Below are 22,787 nucleotides of genomic sequence, written 5' to 3'. Positions count from 1 at the left end.
TTACTTGTTTGTTTTTTCCCTAAAAAAATATGGTGAAGGATCTGTGGCTTATTCATCACTGTATCTTTAAGGGTACCAGATGGCACCAGGTATATACAATTTACTAAATGTTGAATTAATGCATCTTAGAGAAAGGAAAAGCCTGCGTACATTTGTGGAAGCTGGGAGAACCTTGAAGAGAACAGTCCTAGTCCATCATTTGACAACTGGGGAAGTTGAGTTCAGAGAGATGAAATGATATATCAAAGCCATACAGGGGCACCCGGGTGGCTCAGTCGGTTAAGCCTCCGACTTCGCTCAGGTCATGATCTCACGGTCCGTGAGTTCGAGCCCCGCGTCGGGCTCTGTGCTGACAGCTCAGAGCCCGGAGCCTGCTTCGGATTCTGTCTCCCTCTCTCTCTGACCCTCCTCCGTTCATGCTCTGTCTCTGTCCTAAAAATAAACAAACATCAAAAAAATTAAAAAAAAAAGCCATACAGTGAATTCGTGACAGAAGTGTCACTTTGTACTTTTCCCAATGTTTTCACATATATCATACATCACCTCATCACCTTAGTTTTCCTTTTTTTTTTTTTTTTTTTTTTTGTGCAATGGTAGGGTCCTTGGGCGGTAGCATGGACTCCAAAACCTTCTTGGGGACCAAAGAGAGACAATGGATGAGTGACCTCTGCCTACATCTCCAGGAGGGGCCCCCCGGAAGACAGCTGTAATTGGACACCTTCCCTGTGTTCAAAGACTATCCAAGACATATTGTGTTTCTCTGGGAACGCATGACCAAGGGTCCCCTGGTGGGGCACAAGGCAGGGTTGTTTCCCTGGGATTAAAGTAGTGGACTACCTAGTGGACTCAAAGTCACAAAACTCATCCAGGCCCTGCAATCATACTGCTGGGTGATCTTGAGCAGCAAGTAAGTTACCTGGTCCTTCTGGTCGTCTCTCTTTCTCCGTCTGTAAAATGGGTAGGTAGGTTGGGCTAGGATCTCTGAGGTTCTGGCCCATTTAGTGCCAGCTAGTTTTGAATACTGAAGACTCCCTAAGCCTTTCAAACTCAGGAATGAATGAATGAAACTGCTGGGGTGGGTCAAGGTGCTGGAGGCGCCAAACTGCTGGGAGAACTAGGCTTTGCAGGTCATGACGGGAGGCCGAGGGGTCAGAGGTCGGGTTCCGGTCAAACCCAAGAAGAACCGGAAGTCCCAAATCCGGTCCTCTCTGGGCCCGGGCCTCCAGCCGCGTGACTGAACCTCCCGAGGCGGAGCTTCAGAGCCGGGAGCGGGCGGAGCTTGGGGCCTCCCAATGGCAGCGCGGGTGTCCTCCCACTGCAGCCAATCAGCGCAGGACGACGGTAAAATTTAAACCCCCTCCCACCTCCTCCGCCGGGACCTGTCCCTAAAGCGCTCGTGGAAAGTGCGGCCGCTTGCCCCGCCCCAGCCGGGGAGGCGGGAAGAAGGGCGGGCTTTTCCTCCTGCATTCGCCTATCACGGCGGACAGCCTGGGGAGAGGCGGGCGGCGGCGCCAATCAGGGCAGCAGCCGTAGCTCCGCGGAGCAGTTGGCTACAGTTGTTGCAACTTTTTTCGAAAGCTGCGTTTCCCGGGAGATCCCAGGCGGTGACAGAGCCGGGCCATGGCTAGAGGTATTTGCCCAGGTGGCCAGCGCCGGGGCGGTTCGGGCTGGGGAGGGTCATGTTGTGAGTGGGGGACCAGGGCGTCGGGAGCGGCAGCGGGGAAGCGCCCTGCTGAGGGCTGCTCGGACTGAGCGCGGAGACGGGGCCGGGGGGGTGGGGGGGTTGCTGCGGAACCTTCCCCAGCCAACCCCCCCAAGCCTCCAGAAGTCCCTCCCACTTCCGTGCCTAGGTTTCCCCTTTCTGAAGTATGGGCACCCGCTGGCCTTCCTCTCCAGCGACAACAGACCCATATGTCAAAGCTCTTTGGAAACTAAAGCACAGGGCACCTCCAGGGAATGGTTGTTATTGATACGAAGAAGGGGAAGGGCGAAGTTTCGCCCGCCTAGGGTCTCTCTCTTGTTGGGAAAGGAGGGGACTTCCAGGCCAGGGCGCAGATGGGTAACCTCCATGGTGGGAGCGCATCGGAGTGGACACCGCAGCAGGCGCCTTCCCTCCGCACGCCCTGAGTCAGCTCTGCGCCGCAGGGGCGAGGACTGGGCCCCGCCGGCCCACTTTGGGGTGAGATGAGTCTCACCGCACCACCCGGGGCGGCCCTTCATCCTGTGGCTGGTCAGGACTCTTGCCCTCGGGAGACGGTTTGGGTGGGATTGTCCATCGCGGGAGGCTACGTCCCAGCCTTAAGAGCTTTGCACACTTAGTTTGGTGTCAGGACAGGAAGTCCCACGTTATGCGTCAAAGTGATCTCTAGCCACTGGTCATTTCCAGCCGCTGTGTCTCCTTCAGTGCAAAAACTTGGAGCGTGAAGGTTGAGTAGAATTATTATTTTAGAAAAATAAGTTGCGGTTTGACATTTTCCTCAAAATTCCAAGGGACTACGTTAGTAGGAATTTGCCTTAATGCGTTACGCTCCCTATAGCAGTAATAATGAATAAAATAAAGATTCATTTGGTAAATATTTATTGGGCACCTTTGTTTTCAGGCCCTGAACCCAGTTGCATGTTTTATTATACCAGCATCTGCTTAGGGTCTTTTGGGACAAACCAGATTCTAATTCAGAAATGAGGCAGAGTGAACTTATAAGTTAAAGAGCTTTGTAACCCAATCCGCAGAGAAAGCTAAGACGAATATTTTTTCCTCGGAAAAGTGTTAAGCATCTAAAAGTATATTTAATAGTATCTGACAAGTCTTAATAAATCGATGCTTCCCTGGTTCATTTTTCCCATTAGAACAAAAATCATTTAAGCTAACTGCTTCAACAGTATTGCCTTTTTTAAAAACAAAATAACAACATGGCTTGCTTTAATTGATCTATAGGGAAAACAAAACTAAGCACTCTGCCATTGAAGTATTTAAGGACTTAATAGCGGCAAATAATAATTACCAGTGAGGGCCAGGCAACAATAACAAGTTGTTATTCCCATTTTTCAGAGGTGGAAGCCAAAGTCCACAGTCAGAGTCTAGACACTGGGCAGTCTGTGGCTTTCCTTGTTCCTCTCTCCCTCCCTTAGCCAAAGTGAGCACAAGGGTTCCTAGCTCCTACCACAGCAGGCTTACAAATCACCTTTGTAATTTATTGGTTAGAGATTCTAAGTATCTCACTTGACCCCCAAATTAGTAGTTACTTCTTTCTTTTTTTTTTAATTTATTTGTTAAAAAAATTTTTTTTTTTTAATCTTCATTTTTGAGAGAGAGAGACAGAGTGTGAGCAGGGGAGGAGCAGAGAGAGGGAGACACAGAATCCAAAACAGGCTCCAGGCCCTGAGCTGCCAGCGCAGAGCCCGACCCAGGTCTCAAACCCACAAACCATGAGATCATGACCTGAGCCGAAGTCGGATGCTCAACCGACTGAACCACCCAGGCGCCCCTTTTTCTTCTTTTTTTAAATGTTTATTTATTTTTGAGAGAGCGTGAGCGAGCATGAGTGGGGGAGGGGCAGAGAGAGAGGGAAACAGAATCCAAAGCAGGCTCCAGGCTCCCAGCTGTCAGCACAGAGCCTGATGCCGGGCTCAAACTCATGACCTGAGCCAGAGTCTGACGCTTAACCGACTGAGCCACCCAAGCACCCCGTTAGTTACTTATTTCTTAGCCTTTATTTCTCTTGTAGATTACTAAATTGGGCATTTGGTAGTGTAAATATCAAATCATTTATAGTACTTCAAATGAAGGGTCAGTCTTTTTCTTCTAGAAAAGCGGTCTTTGTTGCAAACAAAGAGAATCTTGCTGGGTCACATGAGCGAAATGTTCAGATACCAGGCAATTCCTCTCTGGTTTTGAAGTTTTACAATCACGTAGATATTTTCAACCTTAAATATATTAGTTTGAGGAGGATCTGTCCATCTGCTTTTCTCCATTTCTGCTGCCACAGCCAGATGGCCTCCTATTTGGTCTCCCTCTTTCCATTTTTACCATTTCCAATTTATTATCCCCCTAGCAGCTAGAGTGATCCCCAAGAACACAGATTTTTATCATGTGACCTTCACTCCTCTTCCCTCCCCCACTGCTTTTAGGATCAAATCCACAATCCTCACAGTGGCCTGTGGGGTCCTGCCTACCCCTCTGGCCTCAACTTGCCCTGTCTGTCTCTACCTTTACTGTTGTGTCCTTAGCAAGGGCCTGGAACAAAGTAGGTATTCAATAAATGTTTGTGGAGTGAATGAATTGCTGTTTTGCGTTTGACTTCAAGGGAAGTGATATACATTCTTTTTCTTTTTTATGTTGAATTTATTTATTTTGAGAGAGAGAAAGGGAGAGAGCACGTGAGCAGGGGAGGGGCAGAAAGAGAGGGAGAGAGAGAATCCTAAGCAGGCTCTGCGCTATCAGCACAGAGCCCTGAGATCATGACCTGAGCTGAAATCAAGAGTCAAACACTTAACTGACTGAACCACCCAGGCACTCCAGCAATATGCATTCTTTATGATAAAGTACCCTCATATAGCAGCACTGGGGTCAGATCTCAGCTCTATTATCACTTCAGTCGTGTAATCCTCGGTCAAGTGATTTATCTCCCCTGAGCTTCAATTTCTACATCTCTGAAATAGGAATAGTACTTTCTCATAAAGGGTTGGGAAGGTTAAGTTAACGCATGATTACAGGGCCTAACACATGGTAAACATTGAATAAATGTTAGCTATTGGTATCATTTTTGTTGAATTCTATTTCTGTGCGACCCTGGGCAACATTAAGAGTTTTTATTTCTGCTGATGGGTATATTTGTTATATGCACCTGGACACCTCATGTACAGAGAAAGGAAAACCTGTTTTGAAGCTTACCCTGAATGAGTTGTATTATATCTTCTAGTACTGGAGCTGCAGAGTTGAGGAATGGGTGCTAGACTTGGACCTTAACGTATGCGCCCCTGCATTTGAGGGCTGAAATCGAGAAGGCTGCGGCCATGAGCATGTGTGTGTATTTGAGGGTGGGGGGTCGGGTGATGTTGAAACCGTACGTAGACGAGATAATCTGAGAGGCTGCTTCCTGTTCGCAAACCACGATTCCCATGATAGTTTGACGACAAACTGCAAACCTCTGCCCTGGAGATGTAGCACACAGTTTCAAATGGCTTGGCCTGGGTGTCAGAGTGTTATTTTAGAATCCTCTTTCACTGTCTGCATAGTGTCTTGGGTATTCACATGGTCAGAGGACCCTACCCGACTGGAGTTAGGGTTGGGGTGGGGACTGAGATCCGGTGGGGAGGAGGGTGCTCCCCAGCCCTGCCCAGGATGCTACAGCATGAGCTGATTTGGGAGACATTTGTCCTGAGTCTGTTCCTGCCATTTAATCCTACTTAGTCTTATCCCTTCTACGGGGAGGCAGCTACTTAAAGTGACAGCCGTTTGTTTATCTGTAGATGTTGAAAGGTGCCCTGGGTGCATTAAGAAATTTAAAATTCTTGGTTTTTATTGATGAGGACACTGAAGTCTAGTCCAGGGAAGTGGCTTGGTGGTCATGGTCACAAAGCACCTCTGGGGCAGATGCAGGGAGAGAAACCCAATCCTTGCCTCCCAGGCCATGACCCAAGCAGTAGGAGCTGGATGTCCCGAGGTGTCTTGTTTGCATCTATGACTTTGCACAAATACAGTGACTCTTGGCTGTGGGCCCTCAAACCCTAATGGCCTCAGCACAGTGGTGCAGGGCAGTGAGCTATGCCAACACGGACACCTGAGTGCCTGGAACCCCTGCCTCCCTAGGATGTTTTCTCATGGGGTGGCCAGGAGAGTCGGGTGACCTGCTAAAGACTTCTGCAGCAGCATTTGGCTCTCCCATCTTGAATTTCCTCATCTGTGTCTGGGAGTTCAGCCTCCGGGGTCAGTTGGCCTGGAAATCCATTTCTAGTTCTGAGAATTTGGCCAAAGCTCCTCACTTCTCTGAACCTCCGTTTCAACATCTGTGGAAAGGAGATAAGGGTGTGTCCCTTCGCAGGCCTGTTGTGAGGTTTGGATGAGATCGTGTACGCACGGGAAGCGCCCCACCAACTTACCATAATAACCACTGATTCTATCTCCCCAGGGCCCGAAGGGTCAGGTGCAGACCACCTGGGTTTGACACTTGACTCCCCCCCCCCCCCCCGCCCCGCCACCCATGGCTTTCTAGTTCTGTGGCCCCATCCAAGCCCCTGCACCTCCCTTGAGCCTCAGTACGCTCATTTTTAAGGGGTTTGCCACAGGACCCGCCTCCCCCTCCTCCCCTCCCCGTCCCCTGGGGCGGGGGGACTTGCGTGGAGAATTAAATGTCCCTATAATGCTCAGGGAGCCCAGGCTCGGGCACACAGGAAGACTCTCGTCTGTCGCTCTCACCGCTGCTGACTGCGCCTGGCACCGACGGGCCTCCCAAAATATCCGCGGAGCCAGCGAGAGAAGGAGCCCGGCCGGCGAGAGCCCGGGCTGTCATTATCATGTTTCCCACCCCTTCCTCCCCGAGTGGCTGAGGACGCGCGAGAGGGGGCGCGCCCGAGTCGGGATTCGTCGCGGCCGCGCGGCCCGCCCTGCCTCCCTCCCTCCCGAGGAGCCTCTCAGCGCCGCCCCTGCCAGCCCCCCTCCCCGGGCCGGGAGCCGGACGGTGGGCGGCGGCGGGCGAGCGGGCGGGACGCGGAGGACGCGCCGCCAGCGCCTCCCTCCCTGCGTCCTCGGTCCCGGGCCGGCCCGGGCTGCCGCGGCGCGCGGGTGCCGGGCCCTGCCTCGCAGGCCATGGGGGAAGGGGGCGCCGTGGGGCGCCGCCGGCCCTTCCCCGGGGCGCCGCGGCGGCGCTGGTGGCGGCGGCAGCAACAGCAGCAGCGGCAGCGGCAGCGGTGGTGGCCGGGCCGCGGCGGCGGCGGCGGCGGCGGCGGCGGAGAGGGCGAGGGCGCGGGGCGCGCCGCCATGGGCCTGGCCGGGCTGCAGGTGGGTGTGGCGGGCCCGGCCGCGCGGGGGGCGGGCGGCGCGCGGGGCCCGGCCGGGCCGGGCGGCGGGAGGGCGACGCGGGCCCCGGCCCGGCCCGGCCGGCCGGCCCCTGCCTCCCGGCGGCGCGGGCGGCCCACCACCGCCAGGCCCTCGGAACATGGCTGCGGCGGGAGGCGCCGCCGCGGCGCCCGGCCCGGGCGGCCCCGCTCCCCGCCCCGCCGCGCCCTGAGCGCCCCCTCCCCCGCTTCCCCCGGGTCCCCCTCTCCAGGCAGGAAGATGTCCAAGCCCCGCGCGGTGGAGGCGGCGGCGGCGGCGGCGGCGGTGGCAGCGACGGCCCCGGGCCCGGAGATGGTGGAGCGGAGGGGCCCGGGGAGGCCCCGCACCAACGGGGTAAGCAGGCACCCTCCCCGCACTCACTCAGCGTGCCCCGAGGGGCCGCGCGGCCGGCCGCCCCCGCCGGCCCAGCGCGGCGAGCACGTGCGCGCGCCCCTGGACCCCCCCCCCCTCCCCTCCCGCCCGCGGCCCTGGGCCCGGGGGCGGGGGTGCGGGGGTGCGGGCGGGGCGCCCGGCTCGGGTAGCTTCCTTTTCTGCTGCCTGCCTGGGAGTGGCGTCCACCCTGGCTCCGCCATGACCCTGGCAATATTTGACCTCGGAAAAGTTTGTGTCTTTATGGCATTTCCGCACCCCGAGACCCGGCTAGCCCCGCGGTGGCTGCCTTCCCAGGGTGTGCGGGGCCTGCCCGGGGGCCCTCAGAGAGCTCACGGGTCACGCTGACTTGGTGTTGAAAGGTTCACCCAGCAGAAAGGCCCTAGCAGTGTTTCTGGGGAAGTCCTCCTCCATTCCGTGCTTACTCAGAGGGGGAGGCCCCACGCCCAGAGACGCCGGCAGTGACCTGTACCGCCCCACCCGTCTGCCCACCCTCCTACTATTGATGCCAAGATGCCGTCTGCAATAGAGTGACCGCCCTAAATGAGCTGGCTATAGGCTCTGCTTTTATTAAGCTCTCCACCCTCCACCCCACCCTTCAATTACCACTGCAGTCCGGTCCGCAGTCCTGGGAGGCTGCTGGGCAGCGTTGATTCGAAAGGGGCCAGGCTTGGGGACACACACGGCTCAGGCAGTAATAAGTCCTATCGGCTGACTTCGGGACCAAGAAGTAGTTAATCAGATTCCCTGAGGCCTGTTTCCGTGCTAGAGTTCCTGCAGCTCCTGCACAGAGGCCAGCCCTTCAAATTCCGCATTTGTTTAGTCTGGGTCATTCTGACCTCTCTGCTACTGGTAGGTTGTCTGCTTATGTACACCTTGGTGCACAGCTGGCTTCCTGCTGGCCAGATGTGCCCTGAGTGACCAGAATTAGAGACCACACGAGTTCAGGAAATGTCTAACTCGGACCTGGGAGATCCTAAACCTCCCACTGATCTCCTGGGGCTGGCAACCCTGGGTTGGCTCGGCTTTTGAGAGATGGTGTCTGTTTCTGGTTTTCGTATTCTGATTGCCCTTCTCCGCCATTTGCCACGGGATCTTCTTCAAGCCTCTTTCAGAGCATGCATTTGTCGTTTTAGGAGAATGTATTTACCGGGCAATCAAAGATCTATTCCTACATGAGCCCCAACAAATGCTCTGGAATGCGTTCCCCCCTTCAGGAAGAGAACTCAGTTGCACATCACGAAGTCAAATGCCAGGGGAAGCCATTAGCCGGACTCTACAGGAAACGAGAAGGTAAGGTTCTGAAGTGGCCCCGTTCTGACCGCAGCTGGTTGGGTTGCAGAAAGCCCCTCTCTGCCATTAATTGTGCATATATATTAAATGATTATCCAGCCTTTTCAAACCCAAGTTCAGAAGGTTGGATCCATGTTCTGTCTTGCTGCTAAGAAACAGACACGGGGGAAGAGTGCCCTGTCCCAGGGTGTGTTCCCTGTTGGTCTAACCGGTTTTCCCTGCTTTCACGAGAGTTAGCACTAGTCCTTCAAGCTCGATTGTGTCGCCAAGTTGCAAGAATAATACACCTGGCCTGTATTTAAAGAGGCTCACAAGTGCCCAAAGTATAGAAATTCTGAGTCTGGGTTGTACAGGCCAGGTGCTTGTAGTCCTGATTGTGTTGTGTGAACGTAGGGAACCGACTTCCTTCCCTCTTTTGAGCTGGCCTTGACCTCATTTCTGAGTTTCTTTCTACTCAAGTGTTCAGTGCTGCTCTCTGAAGCAGCATACTCTGTGATGAGATTTGGAGCTAAAATACTGAATAAGAAAATATAAAGTTCCGGAAAATTCTCTTTGGCCCAGCAAAACAAGCTGAAACCTCATAGAAATCTTGCTCTATTCCAAATATTTCCTTTTAAAGCTGCAGTGGGGAATATGAGCTTTCCCAAATTCACCAAGCTCCTTTCTAATTAAAACTTGTCTTAAAGATGTAGCACTCTGGCTACCAGCAGCTTCATACAAGGCAGCCTTGTAATTCATTTATGAAAAGTGCCATAAGTGATGCTTAGGCCAACGTCTGGGACCAGATCTGAGAACCGAGGGTCGGGACACACAGAACTAGGGGCAGGAGCCAGCCCTCTGCTTGATTCTCCTCCCCGGTGCAGTGGCTGATACTGTTGCAGTCAGTCTTCAAATGGCTTGGGTTCGAATCCTAGCTCTTCTACTTACGAGAGGCTTGAGCAGCTTACTCCTATTTTCTGAGTCTCAGTTCTTCCGTCTTTGAAGTGGGAGAGAGGATTCCTACCTCGTAAGGCTATCCTGAAGATTGGTTAAAGCATGGACGCAAAGGGCTTTGCACAGTGCCCCACACCAGCGGCCCTTTCCCCTGCTCCTCCCTGGATCGCCAGCACTTAGGATAGCACCTACCATGCAGGCACTGGGGAAAGGGCCCTCTCTGAATGACGGGCAGCCAGTCTCCCATCCCTTCTGGAATGGGGTGGGATGTAAATTATCCTAAATGGTGACACGGTGCACAAGCTAGCTTATTTGGGTGTAGTGTTACTAAATGGCAACGATTAGAATTTGGGGCCAGATACACTCTGGAGGAGAGCCCAGGGGCCACGCTTTTTGTCCTTGACTCTCAGCCTTTTTTCTGCCTTGATGCAGACTGATGTGATAGTTGACATTCACGGGCATCACGTACTCCTTGGGTTTCTGCATGGTGTCCCAGACTTAACTCCCTCTGGTTCCACTTGACACGTGTAAGGGAGTGAGAATGGTCTGGATGGATTTTGATGTATTTATTTTTCTCTTTAGCTGATTGAGATATAAGTCACGTAGCCTAGTGTTCACCATTTTAAAGTGTACAATTCAGCGGTTTTAGTCTATTCACAGATAGGTGCAACCATCACCAACTGTCTAATACCAGCACGTTTCCTCGCCCCAAAGAAGAAACCTTGTACCCATTAGCTGCCATTCCCCATTCCCCCACTCCCCCCAGCCCCTGGCCACCAGTAATTTACTTTCTGTCTCTGTGGATTTGCCTGTATTAGACATATCATGTGAACGGAACCATACATTATATGTGCCCTTTTGTGCCTGGCTTCTCTCACTTAGCACCGTGTTGTCAAGGGCCATCCATGTTGCAGCAGGTGTCCGGGCCTCCTTCCTTGCTGTGACTGAACAATACTCCATCGTGTGCAGAGACCACGTTTTATTTACCCCTTCATCAGTTGACGGGCATTTGGGTTGTTTCCACTCTTTGGCTGTTGTGAATAATGCTGCCACAAACTTTCCCATACAGGTCTTTGTGTGGACATATGTTTTTAATTCTCCTAATAGCCGCCTAGGCGTGGAATTGCTGGGTCATATGGTAACTCCATGTTGAACTTTTTGAACCGCTGCCAGCTATACTCTTTGCGAAAGTGACTGCGCCATTTTATGTTCCTACCAGCTGTGTGTTATTTGCTTATTCTTTAAAGTAAATCATTTATTTATTTACTTATTTAACTTCTTAACGTTTATTTTTGAGAGAACAAGACAGAGCATGAGGGGGAGAGGGACAGAGAGAGAGAGGGAGACACAGAACTGAAAGCAGGCGCCAGGCTCCGGGCTGTCAGCATAGAGCCCAATGCGGGGCTCGAACTCACAAACCGTGAGATCATGAGCGGAGCTGAAGTCGGACGCTCAACCGACTGAGCCAGGCGCCCCTAGTAAATCATCTTTTTAAAAAAGTGAATCGTTCACCCACGCTGGTATTTCGCAACTATTTTTCGTAACAAATCATTTTTGACGTCCTTTACTGTGACACACTGACCAGTATTGGTCACCATACTGGGAACCACTGTGAACATAGGGCCTGGACCGCTTTAGAAGAGGAAACTTCTTTTCTTAAGTTTACTTATTTAGTTTGAGAGAGGGGGAGAAAGAGAGAGAAAAAATGTGAGTGGGGGAGGGGCAAAGAGAGAGGAAGAGAGAAAAAATACCAAACAGGCCCTGCACTGTCAGCACAGAGCCTGCTGAAGGGCTTGGACTCATGAACTTCAAGATCACGACCTGAGCCAAAATCAAGAGACGCTTAACCCACCAAGCCAGCCACCCAGGCACCTCAAACTTTCTTTTTCTTCTTCTTTTTTTTTTTTTTTTCTTTTTTTTAAAGAGTCTGAAATGAAGTGTGCCAGGCTTGGGGAAGAGGTCTTTGCTAGGGAAGAAGTTCTGCTTAATTACCTTATTCCTGTCCGTCATCGCTGGCCCACTCTTGAGGAGTTTAGCTTTTTCTCCGGGGTGTGCATCCCAGTTCCTGGAAGCTACAGGTTGAGCACTTACGCTGCTCTTGCTGTCTGCGGTGCTTCCTCAAGGGCTCTCCCCCACCATGATGCAGAAGACCAGAAGTGTTCATGAACTAGATGGGAGGAGGGATCCTTCCACAACGTGTATCAGATTGTCACGAAGTACACTGTCAATATCTTACGATTTTGTCAGCTATACCTTAATAAAACTGAAAAAAGAAAAAAAAAAAAAAGACACAGACCGGAAGCTCTGCCCTGTGCCTGGGTCAAAAAGTAAAGCCAGTGCTTCCCCCATGGAAGCCATTAGTAGACACCGAGCTTAACAGGCGGAGGGCAATGCTGCCCGACACACTCAGGATCCTGTCTCCTGTAAAAGTGTGTCTTAGGGGCACGTGGGTGGCTCAGTCGGTTGAGCATCCGACTTCGGCTCAGGTCGTGGTCTCAGAGCTTGTGGGTTCGAGCCCCGCATCAGGCTCTGTGCTGACAGCTGGGAGCCTGGAGCCTGCTTCAGATTCTCTCTCTCTCTTTCAAAATAAATAAACATTAAAAAAACCCTTAAAAACGTAAAAAATAAATAAGTAAATAAGTAAGTAAATAAAAGCCTGTCTTAGAATGCAGCTGATGGTCTAGAAATGGAGAGACAGAGAGTCCAGACTAAATTTCTCTCTTCCTCCTCCCTCTGCCCGCAGAGAAAAGGAACAGTGGGAACGCAATCCGAAGCACCATGAAGTCCGAGGAACAGAAGATCAAAGACGCCGGGAGAGGTCCCCTGGCACCTTTTCCAAACCAAAAATCCGAAGCAGCAGAACCTCCAAAAACTCCGACCTCGTCTTGTGACCCTCCCATCGCAGCCGTCGCCAAGCAGGCCCTGAAAAAGCCCGTCAAGGGCAAACAGGCCCCTCGGAAGAAGTGAGTGCCCTCTGGAGCCCTTCCCCTAACTAATGCAGGGCAGTCTGGTTGTTGTGACCCCAGCAGACCCTGCTCAGGTGCTAGCTGGGGGGTAGGGAAGCGGGTAGCAGTGCCCCTGCTCGGCCTGGCTCTCATCGAGGCTCAGCGTCCCTGAGAGTAGGCAGCCTATCTTTGACCCCCGGAGCCCCCCCTTGGGCACGTGAGCCTACGTGGGCCCCCGTGGACAAAGGTGTTTACGTGACATCATTTCTGAGGAGCCACCTCCCAAGGAGCCGGGGGCCTCCCGGGTGTGAGTGTGGTTTCGGTGCTAACACTTGGTTTTCTCCTCTTCCCTTCCCACCCAAGAGCTCAAGGAAAAACACAACAGAATCGCAAACTCACGGATTTCTACCCCGTGCGAAGGAGCTCCAGGAAGAGCAAAGCTGAGCTGCAGGTAGAGTCACGTGGCTTTACTTCTGGCTCTTGGAGGGGCAGGGCAGCTCCCAGGGCAGTGCTTGGCAGGCAGGGCTTGAGCTTTCTCTCCGTCATCCCGGGGTAGGTCTGCTTCTGTGGCCTTGGTACTCTCCTTGGTCTAGTTCTAACGTTTGGGGTCACTCTGAGGCTTGGTTAAGATGCTTCTGCGAAGGAGTCTTGTAACCTGTAGCACATGGTGTGGAAAGTCCTGCGTTCCCATGAAGGCGTCTTTTCCAGGACTTGTTGGCAGGACGGTCAGAGCCTGGGACCTCGGGGGGAGGCGGTGTGTGCTTTCAGAGGCTTGTCTGTCCGCCATCCACAAGTTCCCGTGTTGTGTCTCAAGGTGGTAAAGAGCAGTGGCTTGGAAGCCACTTACTGGTTGTGTGACCGAGGGCCAGTTACTTGAGTGCTCTGAGCCTCAGTTTTCCTATCTGTAAATGGGATAATAATGTGGCATCTTCTGGGAATGTCGGGATATTAAATGGATTAATGTACACAGCACACTTGGAACCATGCCTGGCACCCAGTTAAGCACTAGCTGACTCTTATTATCGTCACCATGCCTTCCCCATTGTTGTCACTTCCTGAGGCCCCCTCTCTCCTCTTTCCCTCCCAGCTGTGGTCCTAGGAACACCTGAAAAAACAGGCAGGAAGGCCAGCCAGACTGTGCAAGCCTCTGCCCTCTGTGTTTACAGAGTGTTGAGCTGCTCAGCAGTCAATCAATATTTGATGCAGTGACGTGTGGTTATTGCCTTTCTGTTAAGGAAACCCAGGGCGTGGTCCGGGTGGCCCCGCAGCCCGCCGCCCTCCCGCTCCAGGCCGCTCCAGGCCGGGCCAGCCCCTCTCTCGCCCACACCCTCAAAGCAACCTCAAGGTGGGGGGGCGGTGCTCAGGATGGCAGCCCCCGCCCACCCCGCCTGGAGGCCTTGTCGGCCTGAACCTAAGACACCCTCAGCGTGTTTTACGTTCAATCTGTAGACGCGGATACGTAGATGCGGTGATGTAGCATTCTCTTCCTCTGCTTATCTGAGTCGATGAGGCTTCGCTTAAAATAAAAGAGAAAAGGGGTCCATTTTCCCCTCAGAGAGAAGCTTGGGCTTTCCTTTCCGTAGAAAGGCGGCGTCTTGCAGCCAATGACAAGCTGTTATGAAGTGTGTGCCTGCAGTGGGAGGCTGTGCTAGGTCACTCTTCGAGACAGCACTGCAGAGGGCGGGGTGGCGCCGGGCCCCAGAACCCGGGGCACCTCCCAACCCTGGTCGGGGCTGCTGGGGGCTGCAGAGTGGGCGCAGCTCAGTTTGCCTTTTTAATTAAAAAAAAAAAAAAAAAAAAAGGAAAAGAAAAGAAGGGCTTTCTGGCTGGAGGAGGGAAGGCTGCCACAGGACGTGGTGCAGGTCTGCTCCGTCTTGCAGCAGAGGAGCAGAAGGGAGCGGATCCTTCCTCCCCGCAGCTTGGTCTGCAGCATGGTGCGGCTCGCTCTGTCCCCGGACAGAGGGCCGGTCGCGAGGGAGCGCCACGCTGTGCTCTCACTGTTTGTGTTGGCTCTGCCGAGCGAACACCACGGCCAGTTGGTTGCTGGCCCGGCGGCAGGCCGTGGCTGGCCAGGGTGCTGTATTCTCCTGACCGCACAGGTAAAGCTTGAGGCTGGGGCAGCCGCGCCTCCCTCACCTGAGCGGTGAGGTAGGTCCTGACCTGTCTGTCCTTCGGGGCCGCGGAAACCAGGGCCCAGGCCCATGGGGCCTAAGAGAGGGATGGGGGTGAGGCAGGAGAGGAACTAAAATCAGAAGCTTTGCAGGCATTTGACTGAGTTGGAAGACCGAGCGGGCAGGGCCTGGTGTTGGGTCCAGGGCAGGAGGGTGGGCATGGGGCCTTGGAGAGATGCCCTGAACCCCTGTCGTTTGGCCGCGGGGATCCCTTTGCCGGTTGGCCTGCTTGCGGGTGCCCCGCACTGGGGCGAGGACTGCACCTGTGGGCCGTGCCCTGGCCTCTTCAGCCCGGCCCAGCCCCAGGCCTGATGTGCAGAGCTGCCTCGACCCAGTTTAGGCCTTGCTTACCTCCCACTCAGTCTGCCTCTAGCCCCCCTCCCACGCCCATAGGCTGCTGCCTGAATTCTCTTTTGGAAGCCTGCAGCTGGTTGACGCATGCCCCTAAGCACCGAGGCCGCAGGATGAAACTCCGACTCTGTGCCTCTGCCTTCAGGACGTTCAGCCCGGTCCAGGCCCGGTCCCGGCTCTCCCCAGCTCAGCTCCTCCCGGCACAGTCACGGCAGGAAAGTCTGCAGGTTATACTCAAGTGATTACCCATTAAAAGACAAGCATAGAGCAAGATAATTTCTGATAGTCCTTTGACATTAACTTAGTAAGACGGTAGTTTGAAGGCATGGTGAGGCTTAGGGCTACTTTAGCTACGGTATCGGGGAAATTTCCCTGAGGAGGTGCCTTTTGAGCAGAGCTTGGAAGGAAGGGAGGACACAAGCCAGGTGAATGGACTGGGGAAAGGGTATTCTAGGCGGGGGCAGTACCAAGTGCAAAGGCCCTGAGGCGGGAACGAGCCTGGTCCTGTAAGAGAGTCAGCCAAGTGTGGCCAGAATGTGAGAGCAAGGGTGAAGACAGCAAACGAGGCTAGAGATGTGGGGCCGGGATCCTGCAGAGACTCACGGGCCATCAGAAAAGTAGATTTTATCTCGGTAGGAGTGGGGAGGTAAGGAAAAGCTTTTGCTTCTCTTTAAACAAACCCTTGGAATAATTTTAGATTTACAGGGGAGTTGCAAAGGTAGTACAGAGTATTCCCGTAGACCCTTTACCCAGTTTCCCTCATCATTAGCAGCGTATACTATCCTGGTACATTTGTCACACTAAGGAGCCAACGTTGGCACGTCACTATTCAGTGAACTTCCTGGAAGGCTTTAAGCAGGAAAATGACATGATCTTACATACATTTTTTTAAATGTTTATTTTCGAGAGGGAGAGAGAGAGAGAACACGAGAGGAGGAGGGGCAGAGAGAGAGGGAGACAGAGAGTTCCAAGCAGGCTCCGCACCGACAGTGCAGACCCTGATGTGGGGCTTGAACCCACAGACCACGAGATCGTGACCTGAGCCGAAGTCGGATGCCCAACCGACTGAGCCACCCAGGCGCCCCTTTATGTACATTTTTAAAAGACCCCTGTGACTACCGTGTGGGGGACAGAGTGAAGTGGGTGGTCAGAATGGAAGCCAGGAGACCAGTGAGGTGGCCATGATGTGGCTGGAAGACGGCAGGAGAAGAGCAGGGACGTGGGCTGGGCCTGGGAGCGACAGCCTAGTCAGTCTGGACCTGCGGAGACCTGGGCTTTGCCCGTCACCCCGCGGGCGCGTGGTACTTCTGTGTGGAGAGGGACTGGGGAAGTGCGCGTGGGCCGCAGACGGCGTCCTGAGGCCTCTGCAGGCAGGGTCCGTGCTCAGCTGTGGGTGGAGGGCTCTGCCGTGGGCGTGGCCACCGCGTGTGCCAGCCAGTGCAGGGCCTGGGCTCCTGCTGGGTCCCTCAGCGGCTCTCTGTGGCTCCCTGCAGTCCTGTGCATGTACGGAGCATGGGATCTGGGTCCGGGAGGGAGGTGGTGGCAGGAGGGGTGTCCCTGAGGGGCAGGTGAGACCAGGAATGTCCACTCCTGTCTAACTTCCCTATTCAGGGTGGTATTATATTACCTCTTTGGGGTGGGAGGCCCTCTTCTCATCCGTGGCAGTGGCTTCCAAAAGACCCACCTCCAAGAGTTGCTAAACCAAGGCACCCATAGGGGCCATCAGACAGGAGGAACATAGTGTGCACATGCCCCTTCGAGAGGCTGTGCTCTGATCTGCCCTGGCCGATGTCAGATGAGGTCAGAGTCTCGATTTGCAGATGTCGGCAATTTAGATCTTTTTAAAAACAGCGCGTGTGCCAAATGGAACATAGCCCCTCAACCCAGTTCTGCCCTTGGGCTACAACTGTATCCCTCCTGGTCCGTTTGAACCCCAGGTGCCAAACTGTCCACAACAGGTGGGCAGTGAGAAAAGGACAAGGGGTGGGGGGGGCTTGGGCGTCCTTGGGGACCCGTGTCATGGAGGCCAACTGGGAGTAGCCCTGCGGGTGGCCCAGGCTGCCGGACTGCCCTGAACGGCCCAGGAGAGAAAGCTCAGGTACTTTTTGTTTTTCTCCCTCTCCACACAGTCTGAAGAGAGGAAAAGAATAGATGAGTTGATTGAAAGCGGGAAGGAAGAAGGCATGAAGGTAAGGGGCAGTGGGGCCCAGTGTACGGAGGCGGAGCCTGGAGGGTACCTAGAGAAACTAACAAATTTTTCCTAAACAGTTTTCCTGGGAAATGACGGGACCTGAGAAATTTGCTTTTCTTTTCACATATTGCAAACACACTGGGTGGATGAGAAGGGCAGGGCTCTACAGTGGCGGCCACGTGGGTCTGGGCTGGGACTCCAGAGTCCTAAAAAAAGCTCCCGTTTCACGTACCATCTAGAAGGATCCAAACTTAAGTCTGGGCCCCTCAAGCAGTCAGCCTGCAACCCCATTTATAATGAGTGAGCAGAAGCACAGGAGGGTAAATTACAGAAAAAGGAGAGACCTGGAACACGGGGTCTCTCCCCCTCTGCCCCCACCTCGCCCCGGAAGGGGCCACGGATGCGGCTGCCAGCCGGACTTTACCACTTCCCAGCCATGTGGCCTTGGACGTGGCTCTGCCTCTCTGAGCCTCCGTTTTCTCATCTGCAAAATGGGGCAACATCCACCCAGCAGATCCCTCAGGAGGATGAGGCGTAACAGTGCTTTGCGAAGGGCACAAGGGAACTTTCTGGGGTGACGGATCGTGGCGATAGTTGCACGGCTGTGTACATTCATACCGGTTGTGCTGGGCACGTAAAGAGAGTGAGATCTAGGGCACACCTCAGGAAAGCCGATGGAGGAAGGGGTTGGGGGGGCGGGGCGGGCAACCCCAGGCGCCCAGGAAGCCGGCCACGCGTGGTGTTAGGAAGCAACGCTCTCTCCTCGCCTCCCAACAGATTGACCTCATCGATGGCAAGGGCAGGGGCGTGATCGCCACCAAGCAGTTCTCCCGGGGCGAGTTCGTGGTAGAATACCACGGGGACCTCATCGAGATCACCGATGCCAAGAAGCGGGAGGCTTTGTACGCACAAGACCCCTCCACGGGCTGCTACATGTACTATTTCCAGTATCTCAGCAAAACCTACTGGTAAGTCCGCTAGCGCTTCGAGTGGCTTTTCCGCGCCCTGGCGGAGACGACAGGCCCGAGGGCCAGAGAGCCACGACAGCCTGCTGATTCTTTCTGTTGCTCCTGCTTCTTGGTTATCTCTTGCTGCCCTTTTCCAAAGCCGTGAGGCGGCTCTCCCCCCACTTGCCGCTTCAGCCTTTGGGCCTGGAGCTGCTGTGGCTGCCATCTGACCGGGCGAGAAGCAGAGGCGGACCAGTCCATGCAGACCCGCTCCGAGGCTCCCCAGGCCGCTCCCGCTCCTGCTCCTGGCGTTCGGCCAGAGCGGCTCTAGAAACCAGCGACTGCTCCTGTCCCCATATGGCCAGTGCGCTCGATTCAGTGTTTTGTTGTGTTGGTGGTGGTGGTGGTGGTGTTTGACATCAGGCTTTATTTTTCCGACCAGTTTTGGGTTCCCAGCAAAACCGAGCAGAAGGTACGGAGAGTTCTGATACTCCTGCCTCCTCACAGCTTCCCCCACTATCCGCAGTTGATCTTTATTCATTTATTTCTTATGCACTTGCCTCACGGGCCTCCACAAAGAGCCTCTTGCATTCCTGTCTCTTCCCACCCCCCACTCTCTCGCCCAGTGCCTCCCTCGGCTCTTAAAAGATGTTGTTTTCACTTGAATTGCTTTCCCCAAAAACGTGGCTATAAATCGACATCCCACCCGAGTTGAGAGCTGGCTGTGACTGGGATCAAAAGCCTCTTTATCAATTTAAACCCTCTGTTGCCCTCCCTCCCGCCAGCGTGGATGCGACTAGAGAGACAAATCGCCTGGGAAGACTGATCAATCACAGTAAATGTGGGAACTGCCAAACCAAACTGCACGACATTGACGGCGTGCCTCACCTCATCCTCATCGCCTCCCGCGACATCAAGGCCGGGGAGGAGCTCCTGTATGACTATGGGGACCGCAGCCGGGCTTCCATCGAAGCCTATCCCTGGCTGAAGCATTAACCACCCCGCCCTCCCCGCCCCCCTCCCTTCTTCCATGGACAAAGTGCCCTCAAAGGGAATTGATTTTTTTTTTTACACACTTAAAATCTTAGCAGATTACTTCAGATGTTTTTAAAAAGTATATTAAGATGCCTTTTCACTGTAGTATTTAAATATCTGTTACAGGTTTCCAAGGTGGACTTGAACAGATGGCCTTATATTACCAAAACTTTTATATTCTAGTTGTTTTTGTACCTTTTTTGCATACAAGTCAAACGTTTGTGCTTCCCGTGCATGCAGTCAAAGACGCAGCACAGGCTTTAGAGGAAAGAGTGGACATGAATTAGGAAGCTGGGCGACCCTCCTGCCTCCAGCCCCAGAGCCAGGACTCTCTTCCCCACGCCCCCGACGGCCGGCGGCCGAGTGCAGGCGAGTCCCGGAAGACGCTGCCTCCCGAGGCCCGGACGGGGTGTTCCCAAGCTCTTGTTTTCCTGACGTCTGGACAGGCGCACAAGGAAGTGTATGAATATTTTTTAAAAAGGTTTCGCAGTAAGCTAGTCTTCCCCTCTGCTTTCTCGAAAGCTTACTGACCCAGTGGCCCGTGAGCGCGGTTCACTCTTCCGCAGGCCGCCGCTTCTCTGGGCGCCTCCGCGCATCAGGGCGGGCAGTCAGAGTCGACGTGGGCAGGGAAAAGCGTTGCTTGCCTAGCCCTGCCGGGGCAGGGTTTCCCAAAACTGGGTTGATTCTTTATAGAAATGTGAACACTGAGTTTATTTTAAAAAACAATAATAAAAATTTAAAAATTTAAAAAGACAAAAAAAAAAAAAAAACCACAGAAAACAACTTACATGTATATAGGTCTTGAAGTGAGTGAAGTGGCTGCATTTTTTTTCTTCTTTCTCTTTCTCTTTTTTTTTTTTTTTTTGGTTTTTGTTTTTGTAGAAGAGATTTGAGATGGTACTCTATTCTAATCAAAAATAAAAGTTTTGTAGTGGGACCAGAAATTACTTACCCAATATTCCGCCGCGTCCCCCCCCCCCCCCCCCCCCAACCCTGACCCAATTCCAATGGGTTGAAAGTTCCAGACCTGCTGTCAGGCTTTCTGTCTGTCAGACCACCTGGTATCCTTCCTGCAAAACTGAAGATGCAGCCATGAACCGAAGGGGGAGCCTGCTGGCCCTGAAATGCGTGGCCCCCACCCCAGCTGCTGATGTGCAGGGGAATGGGCAGGCCCGGCAGCCCAGGGATCAAGGCTAAGGGTAAAGTTTTCACCTTGACTGTGATGCAGGAGGAGTAGGTAGCTTCCTCCTCCCTCCCGAAGGGAGACCTATTCTGTTAACCTGCAGTCCAGGGGGCTGTGGCTCTGAAGCCATGACCTGGGGTTTCCCGGCCTCCCCTGGTCCCGGGTAAATGTGAATGGAGACAGGTATGAAAGCCTGTCCTCAACCTTGATGCTCCCCTGGCCCCCACCCTGGCCTCACCACGGTGCTACCTACAAAAGTCTTCCCGCCCCTGCACCCCCACCCCACCCCCCACACTTGCCTGGTCAGTGGTCAGAGAATTGGAGGAGGATCCGACAGAGTGTGTAAATGTGAGATAAAATGTCTTGGTTGTACCTGTTTGTGGTTTAGCTTTGTATTTAAAAAAAAAAAAAGGAAATAACTTGAAAAATATTTGTCATCATAAAAATGAAACAAAAATTAAAATATTTATTGCCAGGCGAGGCCACCTGTGTGTCTTTCTGTTTGGGTGTTTGTTTGTTTGTTTGTTTGTTTGTTTTTTACAAAGCGGAGACAGGAAAATGGTTTACACAGCAGGGGCGCCTGGCCAGCTTTCGTCGGTAAAGCACACAACTCTCGATCTCAGGGTTGTGGGTTCAAGCCCCATGTTGGGTGCAGAGGTTACTGGAAAATATTCTTTTAAAAGAGGTTAGACAGCAGTATGTGTGCGTTTTGGTGAATGTCCTAGGGGATAGTTTATTTGTATAATGGGGGTCACAGGTGCTAGATAAGATTAAAAGCTAATGCATGTCGAGTCCTCCCTTAGGGACGGCACCTGGCACTTAGTAAGCATAGGTCTTTAGCTGCTTGTCATTATTACTGTTTCTAATGTAGGAGATTCAGTTCTCAGGAGGAGTCTGTCATCAACTGTGCCCGTCTTGTGCTGGAAGTTGCTCCCACCAGATCTCTGTCCCCACCACGCACTCCACCAGCTGCCCTTTGTCAGCTGTTGGTTCCCTTCCTCTCCGGGCACTAGGGGCGGATGGGGACAGTGGATAGAGTCCTTGGGTTGTTTTTTTTTGTTTTTGTTTTTTTAATTTGTATTCATTTATTTTTTAAATATTTTTTTATTTGTATTCGCTTATTTTAAAAATATCTATCTTGTTTTTTCTTTGTATTTATTTTTAAAATATTTATTTTTTATTTGTATTCATTTATTTTTTTAAATATTTATTTATTTTTAATTAATTTTTGTTTAGAGTCCTTGGTTTACGAGCCAGAGGTTTGGTGCCAGCACCAGCTTTAAGTGTTTGTCAGCCTGTCCCCCTGCGCAAATCCCTTTCCTTCTCTGAAGCTTGCCCGTCATGTGAGAACAGCCTCTGCCCCCCTGACACGCAGGGGGGTCCTGAGGATTCAGCCGCCGTGGATTATTATGTCTTCACCTCAGAGGGGACAGAATGGTCTGGTGGCCGAGTGCACTCAGCCCTGGAACGGAACCTCTGTTTCCAACCACTTCGCAGCTGTGTGTCCTCGGGCAGGTGACAGCTTTGCGCGCCCACTTTCGTCCTCAGCGGCACAGGGCGGTGCTGGTGTGTGTGTGTGTGATTGAGAGGGTTGAGTTCGTGCAGGAAACGCTGTGGAGCACCGCCTGTCATTGATGTTTGCTGTTCGGATTAAAACTAGGCGTTGTTTCTACCATTTGCTGTTCACGAGCTCCCAGAACTGATGGTGAAGAGCCTCCACTCTCTGATAGTTGCTGTATTGATTTGTTTTTTAAAAAGATTTTTTAAGTTTATTGAGAGAGCACAGGTGGAGGGGGGGGGGAGCAGAGAGAGAGAATCCTAAACAGGCTCCACGCTGTCAGCACAGAACCCGATGCAGGGCTCAAATTCACACACTGAGATCATGACCTGAGCCGAAATCGAGAGTCAGATGCTCAACCGACTGAGCCACCCAGTGCCCCTCTGGTCATATTTCTTTTTTAAAGATGACTGCTACAGCGACCGCTTCTTGTGCCTTGTGAAACCCCAACCTTTCAGCCTGTTCCTCCCTGTGCTGGGTTTGATGAAGAAAGCCCGCAGTGTGGGAGCAACTGTAGCTGTTTCCTGTGGTCGCACCAGGCCCCAGCTCCAAGAGAAATGCTCCCAGGACTTACCTTCTGGAACTCCCACACCCCAGTGTCTGATTTCACCAAGAGCTGGTAATATCTGAGCACTCTTTTAACTGTCACCTTTTTTTTTTTTTAATGTTTATTTTTGAGAGAGCGCTCTAGCAGGGGATGAGAGGAGAGAGAGGGGAACAGAGGATCCGAAGCGGACTCTGCACTGACAGCACAGAG

The 22,787-nt window shown here is 53.0% G+C and overlaps 1 protein-coding gene and 1 long non-coding RNA gene across 4 annotated transcripts; one reads left to right on the top strand and one right to left on the bottom strand.

The window, feature by feature from the left end:
• Nucleotides 1-1,519: 1,519 nt before the first annotated feature.
• KMT5A (lysine methyltransferase 5A) lies at nucleotides 1,520-20,226 on the top strand. 3 transcript variants are annotated; one of them, XM_047828016.1, is made up of 8 exons: nucleotides 1,520-1,630; nucleotides 7,266-7,387; nucleotides 8,560-8,716; nucleotides 12,393-12,612; nucleotides 12,958-13,045; nucleotides 17,246-17,305; nucleotides 18,085-18,275; nucleotides 19,040-20,226. In XM_047828016.1, exons 1-8 carry the CDS (start codon nucleotides 1,621-1,623, stop codon nucleotides 19,248-19,250), a joined length of 1,059 nt encoding a protein of 352 aa, XP_047683972.1. In that variant the 5' UTR covers nucleotides 1,520-1,620; the 3' UTR covers nucleotides 19,251-20,226. The 3 variants fall into 3 exon arrangements, with proteins under 3 accessions (XP_047683972.1, XP_047683971.1, XP_047683973.1); XM_047828017.1 differs by lacking the exon at nucleotides 1,520-1,630 and adding an exon at nucleotides 6,955-6,997; XM_047828015.1 differs by lacking the exons at nucleotides 1,520-1,630; nucleotides 7,266-7,387 and adding an exon at nucleotides 6,949-6,997.
• Nucleotides 5,502-6,784, bottom strand: LOC125149203 (uncharacterized). The gene is made up of 2 exons (XR_007145836.1): nucleotides 6,416-6,784; nucleotides 5,502-6,006 (listed from the first exon to the last, which is right to left on the bottom strand). It is a non-coding gene; the product is annotated as an uncharacterized LOC125149203 (long non-coding RNA).
• Nucleotides 20,227-22,787: the final 2,561 nt, after the last annotated feature.

This window comes from Prionailurus viverrinus, chromosome D3 (genome assembly GCF_022837055.1).
Source record: "Prionailurus viverrinus isolate Anna chromosome D3, UM_Priviv_1.0, whole genome shotgun sequence".
NCBI classification, from domain to species: domain Eukaryota; kingdom Metazoa; phylum Chordata; class Mammalia; order Carnivora; family Felidae; genus Prionailurus; species Prionailurus viverrinus.
This window is presented reverse-complemented; position numbering and strand designations above follow the sequence as displayed.